Source organism: Trachemys scripta, chromosome 9 (genome assembly GCF_013100865.1).
Source record: "Trachemys scripta elegans isolate TJP31775 chromosome 9, CAS_Tse_1.0, whole genome shotgun sequence".
In the NCBI taxonomy this organism is placed as follows: Eukaryota; Metazoa; Chordata; order Testudines; family Emydidae; genus Trachemys; species Trachemys scripta.
In genome coordinates, this window is record NC_048306.1 from 89,347,129 (window position 1) to 89,368,913 (window position 21,785).

The 21,785-nt window shown below is 40.8% G+C and overlaps 1 protein-coding gene across 2 annotated transcripts in view; it reads left to right on the forward strand.

Moving 5' to 3' along the window:
* FNDC3B (fibronectin type III domain containing 3B) overlaps positions 1–21,785 on the forward strand; it is a 378,401-nt gene that overhangs the window by 205,865 nt on the left and 150,751 nt on the right. For both annotated transcript variants that reach the window (XM_034782468.1, XM_034782469.1), the window contains exons 5-6: positions 6,489–6,732; positions 10,306–10,599. In XM_034782468.1, the coding sequence (XP_034638359.1) occupies positions 6,489–6,732; positions 10,306–10,599 (538 nt within the window). The remainder of the gene's footprint in view (positions 1–6,488; positions 6,733–10,305; positions 10,600–21,785) is intronic.

The following is a 21,785-nucleotide window of genomic DNA, read 5'->3' on the forward strand; positions in this document are numbered from 1 at the left end:
TGTCTTGCTCAGCCAGACACACCAGTCTGCTCCAGCACAGACCCAGGGTCTGAACCATGTGCCCCAAAGCTGCAGACTTAACTGAAAGCAACTTGAGAGAAGTGTTCCTGTCTTTAACACTCAGGTGCCCAACTCCTAATGGGGTCCAAACCCCAAATAAATCCGTTTTACCCTGTATAAGGCTTATACTGGATAAACTCATAAATTGTTCGCCCTCTATAACACTGATAGAGAGATATGCACAGCTGTTTGCGCCCCCACCCCAGGTATTAATACATACTCTGGGTTAATTAATAAGTAAAAAGTGATTTCATTAAATACAGAAAGTAGGATCTAAGTGGTTCCAAGTAGTAATAGACAGAACAAAGTGAATTACCAAGTAAAATAAAATAAAACACGCAAATCTAAGCCTAATACAGTAATACAACTAAGTACAGATAAAATCTGACCCTGAGAGACGTTTCAATAAGTTTCTTTCACAGACTGGACGCCTTCCTAGTCTGGGCACAGTCCTTTCCCCTGGTACAGCCCTACGGGATTTCTCATGATGGCTGCCGCACTTTGTTCTGTTCTACCGACTTATATATCTTTTGCATAAGGCGGGAATCCTTTGGCCGTCTTTGGGTTCCCACTCCCTCCTTCTCAATGGAAAAGCACCAGGTTAAAGGTGGATTTCAGTTCAGGTGACATGATTACATGTCACTGTAAGACTTCATTACCCACTTGCCAGCACCCATGTATACAGGAAAACTTACAGGTAAAACAGAGCCATCTGCAGACAATTGTCATGGTTGATGGGAGCCATCAAGATTCCAAACCACCATTAATGGTCCACACTTTGTTTAATTACAATAGGCCCTCAGAGTTATATTTCTAGTTTCAGATACAAGAGTGATACATTTATACAAATAGGATGACCACACTCCGTAGATTATAAGCTTTGTAATGATACCTTACAAGAGACCTTTTGCATGAAGCATATTTCAGTTACATTATATTCAAACTCATTAGCATATTTTCATAAAATCATATAGAGTGCAACGTCACAACGGGCTCTGGCCTTTTACCTGGAACGGACTAAGCTGTTCAGGAAGTCTTCACAGCTGTTCATCTCCTCGGCCGAACGCATGAGAGGTTGGCCACTCTCTACTCAGCGGCTGTCCAACTGGATCACCTTGTACCTGTCATGACCTGGTGGGAATCCGTTCACCCTCGATTGTAAGGGCACATTCAACTAGAGCGCAAGCCTCATCAGCTGCCTTTTTAGCCCATGTCCCCATTCAGGACATTTGCAGGGCTGACACATGGTCTTCAGTTCACATGTTCACCTCGCATTATGTGATCGTCTCCCAGACCAGGGAGGACACCGGGTTCGACAGGGCTGTGCTCCCCCACAAGAATTTGTGAACTCCTACCCACCTCCAACAGATATAGCTTGGAATCACCTATTGTGGAATAGACATGAGCAATCACTCGAAGAAGAAAAGACAGTTACCTTTTCCGTAACTGGTGTTCTTCGAGATGTCTTGCTCATGTCTATTCCACATCCCGCCCTCCTTCCCCTCTGTCGGAGTTCTCTGGCAAGAAGGAACTGAGGGTGGGGGAAGCGTGCAGCACCCCTTATACCGCGCCATGGAGGTGCCACTCCAGGGGTTATTAGGGGCACTCCCCTACGAGTACTGCTAGGGGAAAAACTTCCAGCACCGGTGCACGTGGCGAGCACGCACACCTATTGTGGAATAGACATGAGCAACACATCTTGAAGAACACCAGTTACAGAAAAGGTAACTGTCTTTCAGCTAGTTGTTGTTTATATTCCAGTAGAACCTAAAGGCCACAGTCAGAGTTGGGACCCATTGTAGTAGGCACTGAACACACACATAATAGAAAACAGTCTGTGCTCCAAGGAACGTACAGTCTAAAAGGCAAGACAGGCAAACAGGTATAGGTGAACAAAAACATTTGACTTTCTTTAAATAGCAAAATTTAACTTTCCCCAGTCTCTGTGCTATTTATAGAAATGGATCAAAACTAGATGGGACTAAACCCTTTTTATTTGGCAGGTTTGGATGAAATGGGACCTGGATTTCATCTCCAAGTATGGTTTTGCAAAACTAAAATCTGTCCAACATGAATTTTACAAAATCAAAACCACCTGAAGTGTTGTTAATTTCTCCTTAGTTACCTACTCTCTGACATATAATATATAGGGTTGTCATTTATTTATTAAGGGCATAATGTCATAAGTAGCCATCTGACCTGCACCTGCAAAATTGACAGGTGCATGTTGCACCTGCAAATCCCACATTTGGCCACGCAGAGAATCTTTTGCCCATGTAAACAGAGCATTGGTGTATATGGGTTTGATTTGGAACAGTCGTGTCGCTTGCAGGCACAACTGAGTTGCCAACATTTATGAATTTGGGAATAAACAAATGAAAGATGTGCTCTGTTCAATCCTTGATGCCGTCAGTTATAAAACTAGCTGATCTCCTGACCTCTCAAATATGCTGATATCTCTTAGCTCCATCCAGTGGCAGAAATTCATCTGAAGGTCTTCAAAAGGGCCTTGAGCATTTTTTTTCAGGATTCATCTTCTAGGAGACGGATCACAGTTTAATTTTCAGTTGTCATTACACCCAAATACACACACCACAATCTTTCTGTTTGGTCTATTTGTCGACCTATTTATATATCTCCTTCATCGAAAACATAAAATCTAATCTAACTTTGCAGATAAGAGCTTGTGCTTGCCTGGTACATTCCAAGCCTTCTTTCAGGCTTGGCCTAATTAAAGCCAAATGATGAAAAGACGTGCTCTGTCTCATACTAGAAATTTTGGGTCTTTAAAATGCCAGTCAGGTTAGAACAGGGGTTCTCAAACTGGGGGTCAGGACCCCTCAGGGGGTCGCGAGGCTATTACATGCGGGGGGATCGCAAGCTGTCAGCCACCACCCCAAACCCCGCTTTGCCTCCAGCATTTATAATGGTGTTAAATATATTAAAAAGCCTTTTTAATTGATAAGGGGGGGTCGCACTCAGAGGCTTGCTATGTGAAAGGGGTCACCAGTACAAAAGTTTGAGAACCCTGGGTTAGAACATGATCTAAGCTTGAGATAAGTAGAGCTGACATTTTATTACAAACTCTTACACTACACAAATAAGTATTTATTTTAAAATCTGAGCATTTGGACTTTTTTCCCCCCTCCTACCCTAAATTTCTCTTCAGTGTCTTGTCCAGAACTGATACATGGCTGGTGAATAAGGGATGTCATGCAAGCTGAAGAGAGCAGAATATAAAAGATGGACAGTCTGACATTACAAGAATTAAAGTAATCTTATGATCTAAATGAATCCCTGAAGTCCCATTCAGTGTCTGTCTGGAGTTTTATAAATCTCTGAAATCTAAGAACGACAGTTTTCAAATTGCTGACCTACACTGTAGGGCTAAAGGTTAATGACCAGATATATCAAAGTAAATGCTTTGTATTCTGGTTTATACAGAGTAGCACCTACCAGGTATTATACTGAGACTTTGTATTACATAAGAAACTCCAATTCACACCAATGCTTTTGACTCTAATTTTTCCTCTGTAAAAATTTCATTTAAAGGTGGAGCGTCTCCTTTGGGTATTTGTATGATTAATAGTCTCTCTCATGTGAACAGTGTGAACCTGAATGAGTCTACCCTGAATGAACTATGATAAGAACACCTAGGTACAAATAGTAGTACCTCCAGGACACTGTGTACTGTATGGATAGTAAACAGGGCAGCAGCCCTGGCTTCTCCCCCTTGTCCTTCCTTTAACTGTGTGGTAGGTGGCAGAACCCTGAGACTGATTTATTGTACAGAAGGTTCTCTTTGTCACCTGTCTCCATTGCTCAATTCAGAACTTGCTGTGTCTCCCTCTATATGCACCTTCACATGCTGGGATGTAGGAAGCACTCCTTACAAATTTTCCTAGTACTCACATGCATGCACATGCTTGGTAGAAACTCCTAGTAAACATCGGCAATACTAACTCCTCCTTCAAAATCCTCCTTAAAACTTTCCTTTGCCATCATTTGACAACTTGAAAACTATTAGGCAGCTCGAGTTGTGAGACAGCGATCTATCTATACTTAGATTGTAAGCTGTTTGGGGCAGAAGCTGTCTGTTAGGTCTGTCTTTGTCCAGTGCCTAACACAACAGGGTTCTTGTCAATGACTGGGGCTGCTAGGCAGTATAATACTGCAAATGGTAAATAATAATAATTAGCTGCTGTTACATCACTGTATTAAACTCTGTACTTGAGCAAAGTACATTTTATAATCCTTATACCTCTGACAAATCACAACCAATTTTCACCAAACCACCAACAAACAGATCTATGACCTGGGACAATCTTCCTGTTCAAGTTTTTCACATACCCCTGAAGATCTAGTGCTGTTCAGAAAATAAATAAAAGGTTAAAACATTTTTTTCCCAAATGATGGTGGATTTTTGTCAGTCTTTGTTCCCAAAAATGGCAGACTCTTTTGGCTTAAATAAGAAAAAAAATATTGTCTCCAAATCTGAGAACAAACGTGCCAAATTTCAGTCCAAAAGTAAAACCAAGTGAAAAAATTATAAACAACTGAAATTTATGCTAAAACTGTTTGCCCCTTTAGATTGCCCCATGTTTTGCCCAAGATACTTGGGGCCAAATCATGCACATCTAGGAGCTTGTCTACCAGGGAAAGTTGGCAGGCATAGCTGTGTACTGAAATAAGCTATTCCACAATAGCTATTTCAGCAGATCCCATTGCGTGGACAGTCTGTTGTGGAATAATTTCTCCACTTTGTGAGCGGAATAATTATTCCGGAGTGAAGTCACTTTTATTCTGGACTAGTGTCCATATTGGGAGCTATTCCAGAAAAACTGTAGCAGAATACAGTATTCTGCTATAGGTATGCAGGTCAATTCCCCTGTGTAGATGAATACTTGTTCTCTCTCCTGTTGACATCAGTGGGATAACTCACGTAAGGTGAAACTTGCCCCTAAATGAAAACATTCTTATGTTGTTACTTTCTGGTAATGTCTAAATTGTTCTGTGCTCTAAATACAGAAACAGTAGACGCTCGTTAGTAGCAACATATCGGTGCTCTTTTGCTATGTTGCTCCTCCGTGGCTGTTGCTGTTAGGGGAGTGTCATCTGCCCAGAGGCATATGAAGAGTTGAGTGTTTTGGAAGGGGTGGGGCAGCCACATTGTGTGTCAGGGGGAAGTTGGAGGGAGTGGGGTGGGGGAAACCCAAGTTTGGGGAATGGGGCAGGGGAATCATAGGTGTGGCAGGAGAGCCCCCAATCGGCAAAATGACTGAGTGAGCCTGGCTACCGGGGACAGGCTGTGGATGCTCCTGCTGGCTGCTTCATGCTCCACCCTGGCGAGGGATGGAGGGATGGGGAGACACCATGTGCAGCCTGCAATGGAGGCAGGGGTGGCTCCTAATGGAGACAGAAGGGGAAAAGAGGATAGGTCAGTGCTCTGGGGAGGGAGGTCCCCCAACCATAAAACAGCACACCCACACTCTGCCGCCAGCAACTGAGATGGAGGGGATAGCTCAGTGTGTGGGCAGTGGGTCCCTGATATGCCCCACTGCAAAATAGCAAACCCTTCACCCCCGGCCACCTGTAAGCCAGACGCTGAGAAAAGCAAGGAGGAAACCTTCCAGCTGTGCCTTTGCTGCTCCCCCCACTCCCCCCCCCCCCGAAAAAATCCCTTTCTTCCAGACCCTCCCCCAAACTCCCTGGTAAACATCTCTCTGCACAGGCTGTGTGAGTGGATGGGGCTGTGTGCCCTGGAACTGCACTGAAGGGCCAGGGTCGGGAGGGGAGTGCAAAAATGCACCCCATGAGTACTGGCCCCTGGCTGGACAGGGCCTCCTGCTGACTCCAGCCTCTGAGCATGGCCCTGTCTGCTTTTCCAGGACAGGCTCGGTCAGGCAGGGCAAGAGGACAGAGCTGTGTGCGCTGGAGCTGTGCTGAAGGGTCAGGGTTGGGAGCGGGGCGGAAAAGTGCAGTTTGGGGAGGGCAATGCCCCTGCATTCCTCCCATCTCTGCCTCTAGATGTGAGGTTCCTGCATCACAAATGTTGCTCTTATGAGGCAGCTACGTTGGTGTTACCGAGTGGACGATTCACAGTGGGGAAATGTTGCCCCTAAGCGGTGGTGGCTCTTACAAGGTGTGGCTGTAAACAAGTGTCTACTGTACATATTTTCTCTCCTACTGCCCCTGCAGATCTAACTAACTGCAATAGGTTTATTAATTAATTAATTAGCGGGGCTAGCTGATTCTCCACTAGAAACCACAGTACCACTAAGATTATTTGTGCTGATCGTAACTGTAGAAACGTGTGTTATGATCCTAGTCAAGGAGAGCTCATTTAGATAAACAATGTTATTTTTCAAAATGGTATTTCAAATGGTACATGCTTATCTCTAATACACCTGTTTTGCTTCCCTTTTCAGGTGATAGAAGACAACACGGGCGTTCGCAGGGTGGTGGTTACACCCCAGTCTCCAGAGTGTTATCCTCCCAGCTATCCTTCTGCCATCTCTCCAACCCACCATTTACCTCCGTACCTGACACACCACCCCCATTTCATTCACAATTCTCATACGGCTTTCTACCCTCCTGTCACCGGCCCTGGAGACATGCCACCCCAATTTTTCCCACAGCATCATCTTCCCCCTACAATATATGGAGAACAAGGTGAGCAGAAAGAAATCCTTATGTTTTAGACATGTATCCAACATATTTGCAGTGCTGGGAAAGTGGAGATTTGCAGATGAACTGTTGGTTCAGTGGTTTCCCCCACATGAACTGGACTCCTTCCTTTAATCTACAGAATGGACAAGGTATTGGGGAGTGGATGCACCCAGTCTGAAAGAACTCAAGAACATCACATCTTGAAAATGTAGGGTGCAGGATGCAAACCTAATTCCCAACTCAGTTTTGTTATAAGGGAAAAAAAGTACACCATCCTAGTGCTTCTGAGAGTCAAGCTGTCATATCATCATGCAGCACTGTGACATAGCATTTTTTGTCCTGTATTCAAATTTTGCCAACCCTTGTTTGGTAATGGAGGCAGAGGGACATAGGAAAGGGGGATTAGTTTTGACAAGTCTTATGGCAATCATTGTCAAAAGCTAATCGAAGGCTTCCTCTTGGCACTAATGGATGAAGATGATGCACCTTCCTGACCCTTTGTCATATTAGAGCTGCAGTGGACTTCTCAGAAATAACAAAAAGGGATTTTCTGGTTAATCTGCTTCTTCAGAATGTGCAATAGGTCATTTAAAAAGCATTATCTGGTCCCCAAGGGTAACATGACAGCCCTAATTATCACAGATTAAGTAAATAATTCAAGTGAAAGCACAATTTATTTCTGTCTGCACTATGCATTATTATGTCTATTCCACCCTTGAGATAGTCTTTGTGTGGTCTAAAACTGTGTGTTAACCAAAAAGAAATGAAGTTACTGTACCTACATCAGCAAAACTACTTGAATTTCTTAACATGGCAAGTTTCTCTTTATAGATTCACATTTTTTATTTTACTGCCAAATTATGGAATTTCACAGAATTCATAGAATTTTTCTAAACAACACCGTGAAACTGTAAATCAGCTGAATCATCAGAGTGAATTTTGCCTTTGAGAACTATAGAGAGAACTATCTGGCTAATTTCCCCCCTCTCAATTTTATATTGATTAATATATTTAATTTTCTTACCAAGAATGGAGTATTATAATCCTGAATTTGATTAGACAAAAAAAGAACTCTACACTCTGTCTTCTAGATGTCACTGCCTCATCAGAAACAATATCGTAGCCAAAAACATTAGGAACAAATTTTCCAAGTAGCTCAAAATCTCACATACCTTAACTTGTGTATGTTTCACTGAGAGCTAATAAAAAATTGTGGCATTTCCATCCTACAAAAAATTACAATATTTTTACAACTGAAAAGTCACTGTTTCACTTTGGCACTTTCAGTAGAAACATGTTTCATTTCAACATTCACATGAGGCCCCACAGCTGTTTGGCCAGAAGGGAGACCAACATACATCATGGGAAGCGTAGTTCAGCCAGGGACCCTGGCCCATAGGGGAAAATGATAGTACAACACACCCGAACTACGACTCCCATGAGGCACTGCAGTAGCTCAGGTAGATGCAGATTAATGTTGAACTGACCAACTTTAGTTTTATGTACATTGTTTTTTTAGAAAAGTCAGGACATTGTGTTTTGTTTTGTTTTGTTTTTTTTAAAAAAAGCTAAATAATACTGCCACAGTTTCTAGGCATGATATATCAGTAGGATAGTATCCAATCAGATAGGATAGGAACTTTACTGTTCCCTTTTACAAAGGCACAAGTTGCTTATCTCTAATACACCTGTTTTGCTTAATAGGGAAGCTAATACAAAAGCTCCAGTACATTAGGTAGATATTCGAACTACCAGCTGCTAGTACTGTAGGTGGTAAATATTTCTGTAACCTGGGGTTACCAATCAGTTGTACAAATTCACAGTGTACAAAAATAGTGTAGATGCCCTCTTTGGTGGAGTGGTGTCATGTATGTTTGCAAAACTAAAAGAATCTAAACTCTGATTATTACATGAATAGCATCTTGTATTAATGAATATTAATTCACTGTCCCCAACATGTTTCAATGCAAAATGGATTATACACTAACCAGAACATCAATTAAATTTGATTTTCTTTTCTGAAAAGCCCTACTTGTAAATTCTTCCTTATCAGCTCCGTCCTCCAACCCTCCAACATAGACTGCATTTAGTGTACCACATTCTTGGAATACTATATATAGCAGGAGTAGGCAATCTATGGCACGGGTGCCAAAGGTGGCACGTGAGCTGATTTTCAGTGGCACTCACACTGCCTGGGTCCTAGCCACCGATCCAGGGGGCTCTGCATTTGAATTTAATTTTATTTTAAATGTAGCTGAATAAACATTTTAAAAACCTTAGTTACTTTACATACAACAATAGTTTAGTTATATATTATAGACTTATAGAAAGATACCTTCTAAAAATGCTAAAATATATTACTGGCACGCAAAACCTTAAATCAGAGTGAATAAATGAAGACTCGGCACACCACTTCTGAAAGGTTGCCGACCCCTGATATATAGAAAGTTACTTTATGCAAGCACTTTAATGTGATCATGTTACTAGATGAGGAAAAATAAATGACAAGACACTTCTAAAAGAAAGGAAGTAAAAGAACCAAGCAACTGGAGTAATTCAACAAGTTCTAATTACAGTCTGTATGGCAAACTCCGCTTCAAAAACAAAGGATTAACACTAGAGTTGGGCAGAATGTTTGCTTTGGAAACCAAAATGCTGGCTCAGTTTGCAAACTAGAATGATTATTGAATTAATCTAGACTGAGCTTTATCGAAACTTGGGTCTCTTCGACATTTTGTATTGGAATAAAGCAAAAGTGTATTTTCATTTTGCTTTGAACTTGAATTTGTTCGCGCTCCAAGCTCAAAGCACAATCCAAAGGTAATGAACCCTTGTCAGGGAAAAATGAAAATTTTTTTCCATAATTTCCTGCAAACCCAAGTTACTAAGTTTCACACAGCCATTCATGGAAGTTCATATTAAAGTTATTTGAAACTTTATGTATTTTAACATAAGAAAATGATACTTTTCTTTTTAAGATTTTCTCCCTTATAGTCCCATTTGCTCATCTCAGCTCCCACATAATGGTGTACCTTCACTTGCTGCAGCTACATGCATCAGCCATTGCGGGTGGTGGTAGAGAGTATTGCAAAGTCTGGCTGTCCTGGAAAACCTGGAGGGACACAGCCAATAACTGACCTTGAACCCTCTGCACGGTAACAGATTTTGGTGACACCAGGGCTGAGCAAACCTTGTAGGTTTGGTTGCTGCTAATTTGTGTGGAACCTCTTCTTCAATTTCCGTCTGCCTGGGTTTTAGCTCTTCCTGGGTTTTGCTGCGAGGTCCGGTAAGAAGCACAAAGACTCAGAGCAAACTCGGCCAAAATTTCTGTGTTTATTTGATTTCCCATGCTAATCACATTATGTCATGAAACCTGAAATAACATGTGGGCTGGATTTATGCAACAGGTTTGCCAACCTTGCCAGTAACCCGGCTGAATCTCAGGTTTGCTGTTTTTCCTAGCTTTATTTAGAGATGGGTAGAGGGCTGATGAGATCTAGGTCAGGATGTGACTCTGTTTTTAAATAATGATGATTTTAGCTTTAAGGTAATGTGGATAAATTCTTGTTATTTCAGAAATTATACCACTATATGGAATGTCCAGCTACATTACCAGGGAAGATCAGTACAGCAAACCACAGCACAAAAAACTCAAAGACCGACAGATTGATCGCCAGAACCGCCTCAACAGCCCTCCTTCATCCATCTATAAAAGCCACCTAGGCAACTGCACAACTGTGTACAATGGTTATACGAAGAGTCACAATGGAGCAAGCAGTGGAGGAGGAGGTGCGGGGGGAGCACCAGGAGTAAAAAAACTAGAACGCAGAGCAAGAAGCAGCCCAAAGTCTAACGAGCAAGACCCACATGGTAATCTGAAAGATTATTATTTTTTATGTCTTTAAATTCCTCTTTATTGCACTTTTCAGGCTTGCAAACACCTGCACTTAAGAGGAAACCATCTCCCTCCCGTCTTTCATGAGTATCTCCTGCTAATAACCCCATTCTTAAAAACTTCTTTTTGCAGCAGGTGATTGGGGTAACTCTGGTTCTGAATGACTTTGCACATCACGTAAGTCCTTAAAGCACCTCTGAATTGTAAACCAACGCTGCCCTTTGTGTCCCTACATTGCATCTCAGTATGTAAATGTATTAGATTTAAGTGACTTATTGGACAATTTAAAAATGTTTTTGCTTGAAGAAATATGCCTCATGGGGAGTGTGATGCGAACCAAAATGGTTGATTTGAAAGAGATTCTAGGACAAAAATGCTTAATCTTGGCAAATTTAAATCCACAAATAACTAAGCCTAATCAATCGAGGAGTACCATCAATCAAGAATGGTTTCTTGAACCACTTCTGGAATCTTACTATTCATAGAGTTTAAAGCTAGAAGGGACCATTAGATCATCTTGTCTGACTTCCTGTATACCACAGGTAGTTAAATTTCTCCCAGTTATTCCTGTGTCTAACTTATTAACTTTTGTCTAAAGAACGGCATCCAGTCTTGAGATGGAGAATCCACCATTTCCTGGGTAGTTTGTTCCAGTAGTTAATCATCCTCATTTGTGCCTTATTTTTAGTTTGGCTTTGCCTGGCTTCTGCTTCCAGCCATTGGTTCTTATGTCTGTCTCCACTAGATTAAAGAGCTCTTAAGTATCTGGTGTTTTCTCCATGTGAAGGCGCTTATACACTATAATCAAGCCACCTCTTAATCTTCTTTTGGATAAGCTAAACAGACTGAGAGTTTTCAGCCTCTCACTGTACAGTGAAACTATTGTTTGAAGGAGAATTGTTCCTTATTTACATGTATTTTAATTTCATGTGCAATAAAACCATGTTTCCCTGAAACATCCCTTATAGAAATGATCATATGAATCTTTTATAGAGTAAAACAGAAATAAGGTAAGGTAGTAAAATAAGAATGCAAACAAAGATGTGAGCAAACACACACTGTGTATATTTGCTCCTGTGACTTAAAATGGCTCTTTCCATATATTGTTTTAGGGAGATATATATATATATATTGAGTAAATTATCTGCTGATGTAGCTGTGCCAGTTTATACACCAGCAGAGAATTTGGCCCATACTGTAATGTGTGTATCACAGGTACTAGGCTAGTTGCACCTCCGTCCACTGTCTCTGAGTGCTTCCCCTTAGGTTTCAGGCCTCGTACCCTTACCTATCTTGCTTGGGGTGGAATTCCACAATTCTCTCACTCATAGACTGGGCCCTAGCCTACCACACCCTGTGTATCAGGTGTGCTCCGTTCTCTTCAGGAATCTGTGACAAGTGGTGAATATAGTGACCAAAAACTCTTCTTAAACCAAGGAATTGTTAGCTTTGTGGTAAGAACAAAACATTTAGAAAAACAGGATTTTAAAATAATTCTCTACACATGTCTGTTTTCCCTTAAGTCTGACGATCCACTGATGGTGAACTAGGTAGGCTTAACTTCTTCAGACACTCCAACGGATGCCTGTGTCTTAGTCTGGGACTCCTGAACAGCACTCCGTCTTTTGAGAGAGAGACCTTTTTTCAAATTGCTGTAGTCTTTTTGATCTCTTGTGTCCGCCAGCCTTTCCCGGTAAGGATATTGTCCCTTAACAGCCCTCAAGTGTTTGCACAGAAGTTGCTGATCTTAAGCCATTCACTTCCCTTCCTACTTGTTTTTCCTCTGCTTTTAAACAAGCCCAGTATATTCATACAGTAAACATCCCAGTAGCCTGGTGAAAATACAATATTAAATTATTACAGAGTAGTTCCAGTTCCTTCATATTTGCATCTATAGTTATATATTCGGTATACATATAGTACAAGGTCTGTATAATATATATGTACACAGTTGGCCAACTTTTCGCCTGAGCTACACCGATGTAAAAGTCACTTGAGATTGCATGGGTGTAACTGAACAGAATTTGGCCTACTATAGAAAAGGAAAGAGAGAGAAACACACACATACACACACACGTGTTTCAACTTTTAAAATTGGGGACAATAGTGTTTTAAGACACTTTAAGCCAGGAAATTTAAAATAGAAGTCCTCATTGGAATAACAAAGTGCAGTGTATGTGTGAGGGGAAATGGTAAAAGCATTAAAGTTCAGCAACAGAGCAAAGACAAGGAAATAGTCATCTGACGTGTGAGCTGGGAAGGGAGTGTCCAGTGATGCCTGGATCTGTTTTAGTATATTCATGGTGCTAGGCTGAAGACATGAAGTAATTCTAGAATGCTAACTAAGCACTGCAGTGTTGCATTATTTTCCTACTGTTTAAGGTAATCTAGCTCAGTGGTTTGAGCATTGGTCTGCTAAACCCAGGGTTGTGAGTTCAATCCTTGAGGGGGCCATTTAGGGATCTGGGGCAAAAATCTGTCTGGGGATTGGTCCTGCTTTGAGCAGGCGGTTGGACTAGATGACCTCCTGAGGTCCCTTCCAACCCTGATATTCTATGATTCTATGAAAGACTTTCGGGCACACTAATTTGTTGCTTGCTTTCAGCAGCACCAGTTGGTTATGGCAGACCTGACTAACTACAGGCTTTGTTACATCTGAGTGCAGCCAACAGGCCACTTCAACTGCGTTTCAGGGAGGGTCTCGAACCCTGGGCTCCAGCCCAAGCCTGAAGATCTACACTGCTATTTTTTAGCTCTGTAGCCTGAGCCCTGTGACCTGAGTCAATTGACCCAGGCTCTGAGACTGGGCACTTTGGCTTTTTCTTTGCAGTTTAGACGTACCTATTGAGTCTCAAGGGAGATTTACTTGAGGCTAGAGATTTGGATTATGTCTTCCTATTTATTTGTACCCCCTCCCCCCCCCACCACGACGGTTCTGCCCATCTTTCTTTTTTCTCACTCTAAATTTATAGGATTGTCATTACTCACCTCTGATGAGGAAAACAGTGATACTGTGTTGACAGTAGTGAAACTTATCAAAGAAAGATAATTTCACTGTTGAAGCCATTTGCTGTTCTGTAAAAGCATCATGTGCTCCACAAATGGGAGTCAAATGAAACAGCTTCCAGGATAGGGAAGCAACAGAATAGGGGAGTAAACCCAAAGAAGAGAGTCAGAGCTTGCAGAAGAAAATGTGTGGAGGGGCAGATAAGTCCTTAATGGGGGACACTCCTGCATTAGGCCAGGCACTTTGTAATCTTATATCCTTTAAATGGCTGTTGTTTGTGCATTATACTGGCAGAATGTGGAAAGATTTTTCTCATGGGACTTCCAATCGAGGGGCCTAATTTGCACACCGTGCTGTTCATACATTTTCCATTGAAACCAATAGTGGCTCCATGTGCGGAGTGGCTGCCAGGCTGGCCCCTTAATTTTGTACAGCTGTCTTCAATAGAAATGGAAAAGAAACTTTTCTGTTGCTAATATTGCAGAATCTTACATCCCATACAAACTTTGTGTTACTATGTTCGCAAACTGATGTCATGTGCAATAAACCCAACTGATATTGAGTATCTCAAATTGATTACTAGTGTTGCTGACCAGATAGAATATAATTACCGCAAAGTACTAAGTTTCCAAGGAAGATCTTCAAGAGGGATAGGAAAATTCCAGCCCTTCCCCACTTCGGCTGCCAACCTTCCTTCCAAAGAAAGCATTTGAGCTGCTAATACAGTACGTAGTTCTGATGCTGAATTATTAGCCTGAGAGGAATCTGAGTGTAGGCTTGCATTGGCTGTTGCTACCTGCTGCAACCAGTGTTGCCAGACTCAGACATGTAAAAACTATACCAGAAAAGACAAATTGGATGAAAAATAGAAAGAGGGAGAAAGAGAGGAGTAGAGAAGATAATGGGGATATAATATAATCCCATATCAGGATTATATATTTTATAGTTCTGTACATGTATCTCAGTAAAATATAACACTTTCCTGTCTCTTCATATTCTGCTATCTATATAACTGGCTCAGCAAGTATGTAAAATAAATTGTCCGTACATTTTGTGTGCATAAATGTCACATCATGCTATGCTTAGTGGGAATTAGTTAGGTTTTGTTAGACACGTGTGTTTTACCTAGGGAATAAAAAAGGAAGATTTCTAATGTTTGTTGTCTTGGCATGACAGAGTTCTTCCTCCTACATGATTTTGTAGCCATGATGAAGCTTATGAAACAGCACACCTGTGCTGTCCTCACAGTAGTTCCCTTTGTTTCTATGGCAGTGTCTAATGTTAATAAGATCTGGCATGTCAAGGCTGCAGACAAAGGCTTTTCTTTCATTTCGCTTTGGAACGTTTTGCCATGTCCATTGACTGCAACAGATAATTTTTAATGTCTGTAGTTTAAATTAGAAAACGAAAACAGGTTTTTAGTATCTTGCCAGGGGAGCTATCCTTGAGAAATGAATGGAAGGGCCTCTATATTCATTTATTCACCATTTTGTCAGGAACAATGCAAAATGGGTTATGTCTCAAAGAGAATAGGCCTCTCACTATAAACTATGTTGGACTTGATGTTCTGCTGTTGTACAAGGAATTAGACCTACAATACTGATTCTTGCCAGTGGCCGTTGTGCCTCCTTTTGCTCACAATGTTGAGAAATGAACCCTTCTATGGATGTTGGACATTTCTCATCTCCCCTTTTATCGTGGGGCCTCTCTGCATTACAGTTTTGCCTCTGTGGTTGCTAAGGCCAGGGAGTTCTGCAGGCCGGCACTGCTCCACAGCTGTGGAACATGAGTACAATTGAAATGCCAAAAAAATTAGTGAAGTCAGGGCCATGGAACGTCCACTCTGTCAGCCAAGAAGAGTCTTAAAAGTGGAATGGGACCAAATGATGGAAAATAACATGGTGTCTTCCATCAAATTGGGGGGGAAAATCCTTCTTGGCAGGAGACCAGATAATTAACATCACTCTATCTCCTCCCAACCTAATAAAGCAAACAACTCACTGGCATTTTGAAATTGACTGACAAGCTCATTCCCAACTATGGCTGCACTGAAATAAGTCTAAGAATCATCTGGCATTAAGTCCATGGCCCAAATACTGCTTATGGGCAACAAAAGGGGAATAAAAAGCAGTTCCTCAGAATTAGGAGGAATTTTCCACAGGGAATGTGCTGCTCGTTAGTATGAGCTTTTCAGCCCATGGCAGTGCTTTTTGGGAAGGCCTGGAGCCAAATATGTCACAATACTAATTTATATATTTTAAAAGCCTCCTGTGCACTGAACATTTTTCTGTCTAATTGACTTGTCAGGTGCGGTGGCAAGATATGCAGAAAGGTAATCACAGGGGCCCTGGAATAATTCACAATGAACAGAGCCCCACCTCAGGTTCCATATTTGATATCTGTACAATGCATCCCTCTAATTACAGCTGCTATTTTGTATTTACATGTATTTTGTTTCAGCTTGAATTGTTGGCAGGTTTATCAATAACTGGTTAAACAACATGATCTCTTTTAGTAGTTGGGATGAGTGTTAAAAGCAAACTAAAACATCGAATCTGATAACTTTATTAGTGGGAACCAGCCCAGTATCTAGAGCACTAAAATAAAATGGCCGAAAGTGACAAGTAGCAAAGGTGTTTAAATTGCAAACTTTTCTTTGTGGATCAAAGCCTATTAAGAGTCAGAAGTTTGATTGGCTGACTGCTTCTTCCAAATTTACACATAATCCTGGGGGGAAATTTTAGTACTGAAAGGATGAAAAGAATAATTTTCACAGTCTCTTTAGTGATTTAGCAGATGTTTGTAAAAATCTTTGGGATTTCAGGAGACAGACAGGAAGGTACAAACTTGGGCGAGGGAAACCTTTTAAACAGAAGTACCATAGGTGATAGGTTTCCTTGCATAAATTCACAAAACTAGATTTGTGATGTGTTTTTTAGTATTTAAAGTTTTAGGTCAGATCCTCAGTTTGCTTGATGTGTATATGAAATAGTAGCTGGCAGGCTCATTCTGAATATTCAAAGCAATCTGGTAAGCCAGCTTCTGTGATGTGATTTTGGCAGGCATGTTGCTGTCATTTAAACAACAACAGTCTTGTTGCCACACTGGCTGCCAAGGGATGGTGCTTTAGGATCCCTATACATAACTGGTGCAGAAACTCTCAGGTACTGGATTCTGGTGGTCTCATTTGAGAGTAGAAACAACACTATTTAACACCAATGTTAGACTACCTGGTGTAGAAATCAGTTTCCTCAAGGGAATGGGCTTTTGAAGAACAGTTGTTGTGTTCTAAATTTGGAATCCCAGGTTTTCTCTGTTCAGATTCTGGGTGGCATGCACTGTGTTTTTATTGACAGACACATTTAAAGCTCTTGTCTTTTACAGAGCTGTATGCATGCTGTCAGTAGCAATGTCTCCTAACTTGACACTTTTTAACGGGTAATTGGAGTGGGTGTTTTATTGGAGAAGCAATGTGGTGTAATGGATTGGGTGCTGGACTGGGAATTAGGAGATATGAGTTCTATTCCTGGCTCTGACTTCGGGTGAGAGTTAAAAGCAAAATAAAATGTATGATCTTAACCAAGTCATTTCCCCCTCATACCCTTGGTCTTTAAATTGTGAACACAGGGACTGTGTATCATTAGAGTGACCAGATGTCCTGTTTTTAAAGGGACAGTCCCATTTTTAAAGGGATTTTTTTTCTTATATAGGCTCCTATTACTCCCCACCCCCATCCCGATTTTTCACAGTTGCTATCTGGTAACCCTAATCATTATGCATCTGAACACTACTTAAGACAATAGGGCCCCAAAGTTGGATGCGGCCTCAAGATGTTACCATAATACTACTAAATAATATAAATAATAACAGTATGGAGGAACAAATGCTGTATACCATGCAAGAACAATTTTTGTATTCATACATGATATTCATTGGGAAAAGTGTGATACAAATCACAGGGTCTGTAATTCCCAGACTACCGATGCACTCAGTCTTTAAAATGTATATTAAGTGTTCTGCTTTTCTGCCACAGCACTGAATGAGCACTTTGGAAAACTCGGCCTCATGTCAATATTTCACTGCTTCCTTCCCATGCTAAGAGAAATATGGGGCTTTCCAAAGAGCTGATTCAGCTCATGGGGAGGGGGTAAGGGGTTGGTGGTGGAAGGGATGGCCTGGTGGTGGTAATAATAATATGTTTTAAAAATAAGAGGAATGGTGTGACAGCGCCCTTGTGGAAAAACCCTATTCTTTGACTAGGAATTAAATCAATAGGTTTCTACAGAAATTGAAACCCTGATTCAGAAGAGCACTTAAACATGTGCTTAGCTTTATGCACCTTTGAAAGCATGAGTAAATGTTGTCTAGAATGGGGATACTTTCCTGAATCTGGGCCCAAATAAGGTTCTGTAGAAACTACTCTAAAATCTCCATAGTATTTAATAGAGAATGATATTGTTTCTGTGGGTTGATTTTAGAGATTTCATATTGTTCTCCATTGAATTCCATATAATTTTTCTGTAAGGGATCTTATTAATTATTACAGTAGCACCCAAAATGTACAGAACTATAAAATACATTGTAATTGTTAGTGATGTTTGCTAAACTAATATCCTATTCAGATATCCATTTTTCATATTAGTAACTATAACCTGAGCAGTATCCTCTATCCTATAACAAATTATCTATTATTTTTATAATGCCATTATTTTTCATGATGCTTTGAAAGAAAATAAGACTCAATCCTTGCCCAAAAAGGTTTAAATCAATGTGGTGCAGTCCACAAAAATGGCAATAGAGCATGTGGGAGATGAGTAGCGAGATGGGATGAGAAAGGAGGTTCTGCTAATGGGAGCATCATTTCACACTGTTTAAGCATATTTCTTATGTGTTATGTTAAAATGTTTTTAAATGAATATAACAAATAATTATCTCTACTTTTTTTACCCAATGAGATGGTGTTGCTTGAACTAAAATGTTGACTAAAATACAGCATTAAGTTATTTTGATGATTATGCATCTTGTGAGAAATGACTGATAAGTTGAGAATTACATATATAGTACATGCCTGGAGATTTCAGAATTCATGGCTTATTTTGAGCCAGATTCTCTGGATCTGTTGAAAAGCTGTAGCACCCTAAAGAACGAACAGTGCTGGGCTTCATGGTCAGATATACGCTATCACTAAGTTACAGCTTAAAATGGTTGAAATATGGTCATGCAGCATAGGTGCCAGAATCTCTTGCTTTTATAATCCTGTGAAAATCTGTTGTTTAAACCCATCAGAATAATTATTTATGACCTTTGTTAAACACCTCAGGATATACTGCTATTCATAATTACTGGCATTTTTAAAATCTGCCAGTCTTCTTTTACAAACTCCTATTTAAGACTGGCTCTGTGGCCAAGCTTCATGATGCTATGGGCTCTGTATCTCCCAGCTAGCAGAGAGATGACAATTTCGGTTTAGGAGCATGAGTGAGTTACTGACTGCTACGGTAGATTTTCTTCCCAGCCTCTTATGACTGGCAGGTTCCAGTGGGGGCAGAGTTGTGTCCTTAAGGTGGAAGTTGTTGATGGTCAGTAAAGGAGAATGGTGTGTATGCTGGAAAGTTGTAAGAAGTGCTTTAAAGGTAGGAGTGACCCTGGGAGGGTGAGGGATGGGGAGAGGAGGAAGGAAAATTGATTGATTTAATATGAACAAATTGCTGAAAGTGCAGCAAATCCTTCTGAGCACTGGGGATAGCTTGAGTACTGCCTTGCATGGACCTGGAGCTCTTGGGCATATGCTCTAGGGGTTCTGTTTTTTAAACCATAATTATAACTTCTTAAAGAATTGTCTTAAATAATCTTTTTTTTTTTTTAATGGCAAGGTTCCCTTACAGAGGAGCAGTCAGTGGAATTCCTATCCCGTTCACATTGTCCTCTGTAAATTACAGCCTGTGTCACTTCCTGTTCAGAAACCCCATGATTTCCTTCTTGGTCATGTAGGTCAGCGGCCTAATAGGCTATGGGGTTTTGCATGTGTGGTTATAGACAGTGTGGGAAGATAGGTTGGCGTTGAATAGTTTTATAATGTTTATTTCATTGCTCAAACTGATGTAATCATAATCCATGTAAACCCATAAAACCAGATTTTTCCCTGCAACTTTAAGATACTGAAGTAGCCAAAAATAAAACTAGAAACAAGAAATGGAATCCCTACATATGTCCTCATCCAAGAATAGGGAGGAAACTGGAAATGGGATGGCAGAATAAATTAAAGAAACCCATTGTGGGGGTCGGGAGGTAACTTCATAAGTTTGAGATGGTTTAAAATATACCTGGTTTGCAGAAGCTATTGTGTGTACAGTTCTGGTCCTAACATCTTGTCATGCAGTTTCTTATTTAGACATATCAGGCAAGCAGACATGACACTAGCAGCTGCCGTGGGAGTGATGAATGCAGCCACAGGATTACTGGGGAGTGTGCTTTACTAGCTCTGTCTCTGTCTCATTGCCGCAAGCAGATGGTCTCTTGTAAGTGGCACTGACATGCTCTAATGCAAAGGGTGGAGAACAAAGAGAGAGGGGAAGATTAGAAGATGATTTAGTAGTTAAAAGAATAGCTGTAGATAGATCAAAGAGCTTTCTGTACCATCATTATACAGATACACACACATAACTGATAAAATACGTTCATGTCTAGCCCTCGATTTCAGTCATTTGTTAAATGGTAGGGAGTAGTATTGACATTTGTCTGTCCACCTCAGCAACTGCTAGTTACTTCAGTATAGTATCTATGCAAAACAGGCACTTCTGACAATGTTGCCCTTCAGTCCAGTGACTTAGAATTCTGAGTTCTATTTTCCAAAGTAGGCACTTAAGAGTCCAAGTCTCGCTGGAAGTCGATGGGACATAGGCTCCAAAGTGCTGAAAGGCCAGATTTTCAAAGCTGTTTAGGCACCTAAAGATGCAGATAGGCACCTAGTGGGATTTTCAGAAGCACCTAGGCACCTAACTTCCATGGATTTCAAAGGGCATTAGATGCCCAAGTACTTTTGACAATCCCAGTAGATGCCTATCTGCATCTTTAGGTGCCTAAATACCTTTAGAAACCTGGCCCTAAGTCACTTTTGAAAATGGGACTTGACTCGTAAGCCATATCAGTACTTTTGAAAATGTTACCCTACAATCTAAAAAGACTATTTAACAGCATGGGCCAAATTGTTGGAAGCTTCAACTCAAACCTCAGAAATTAGATGAATGATTTTTTCCCCCCTGACCAATAGTTGCAAACTTGGGTTTGTGCACGTAAGCTGCCTTTATGCATGTAAAAACCTAGGCATATGTTGACTTGCACATACAAATATAGCATAGCATGCGCATACAGCCATGTTTTTTTCACACTTTGCCCGATGATTATTTGAAGAAAAAAAAATGCACATACAGAAACTATTCTCTGTGAAATTGTCCTCCCAGATTTAAAGCTTGCATTTGAAAATGTGGCCCAGTGCGTTTGTTCCGTAAATATAAAGAATTGGTTTAATGACTTTAGGGCAAACTTTATTTAGCATTAAAATAAATATCTATCTGCTGCCTAACATATCCTTAGAAAATATTTCTGGAAGTTACACTTTCATTTATGGTAGCTAAAAAATAATCTTTGTCTATTACAGCAGGCAGTTGAAGTAGGTGATAAAGTTGGATGCAGAACTAGCTGAGTCACTATAGCTTGAAGAAGAAAAATGAATTTTCTTGTAGTATGTTCTTTAATGCAATAACCTAGAATGGTATGCGTCTGCGCACCTGTGAAATGATTGTCTGATTAACAAGTTAGGTACAATAGCCGGTAAGAATAATTAACATGGAGAGCCAATACATGTAGAAAAACAAAATGTGAAATCAAGAGTATTATAAGATAGCTAAGATTATATGTAAAATATTTGTGTCACAACCTGGCTTGCTATCGCACTGTTTGCGCACCAGTCTCCTGTGAATGGACCCAACAGCTGGGCCCCATATGCTTCTCAGCCCACTAGGTCTGGATAGAGTCAAATCACTCTTTCTGTCTCTAGAGTTCCTGGGGTACACTGGGGCTCAAACCTCTCATCTGAACCCTTCTTTGGGATGTGTGACTCCACAATCTAGCTGACCAAGACCCTGAAACCAACTT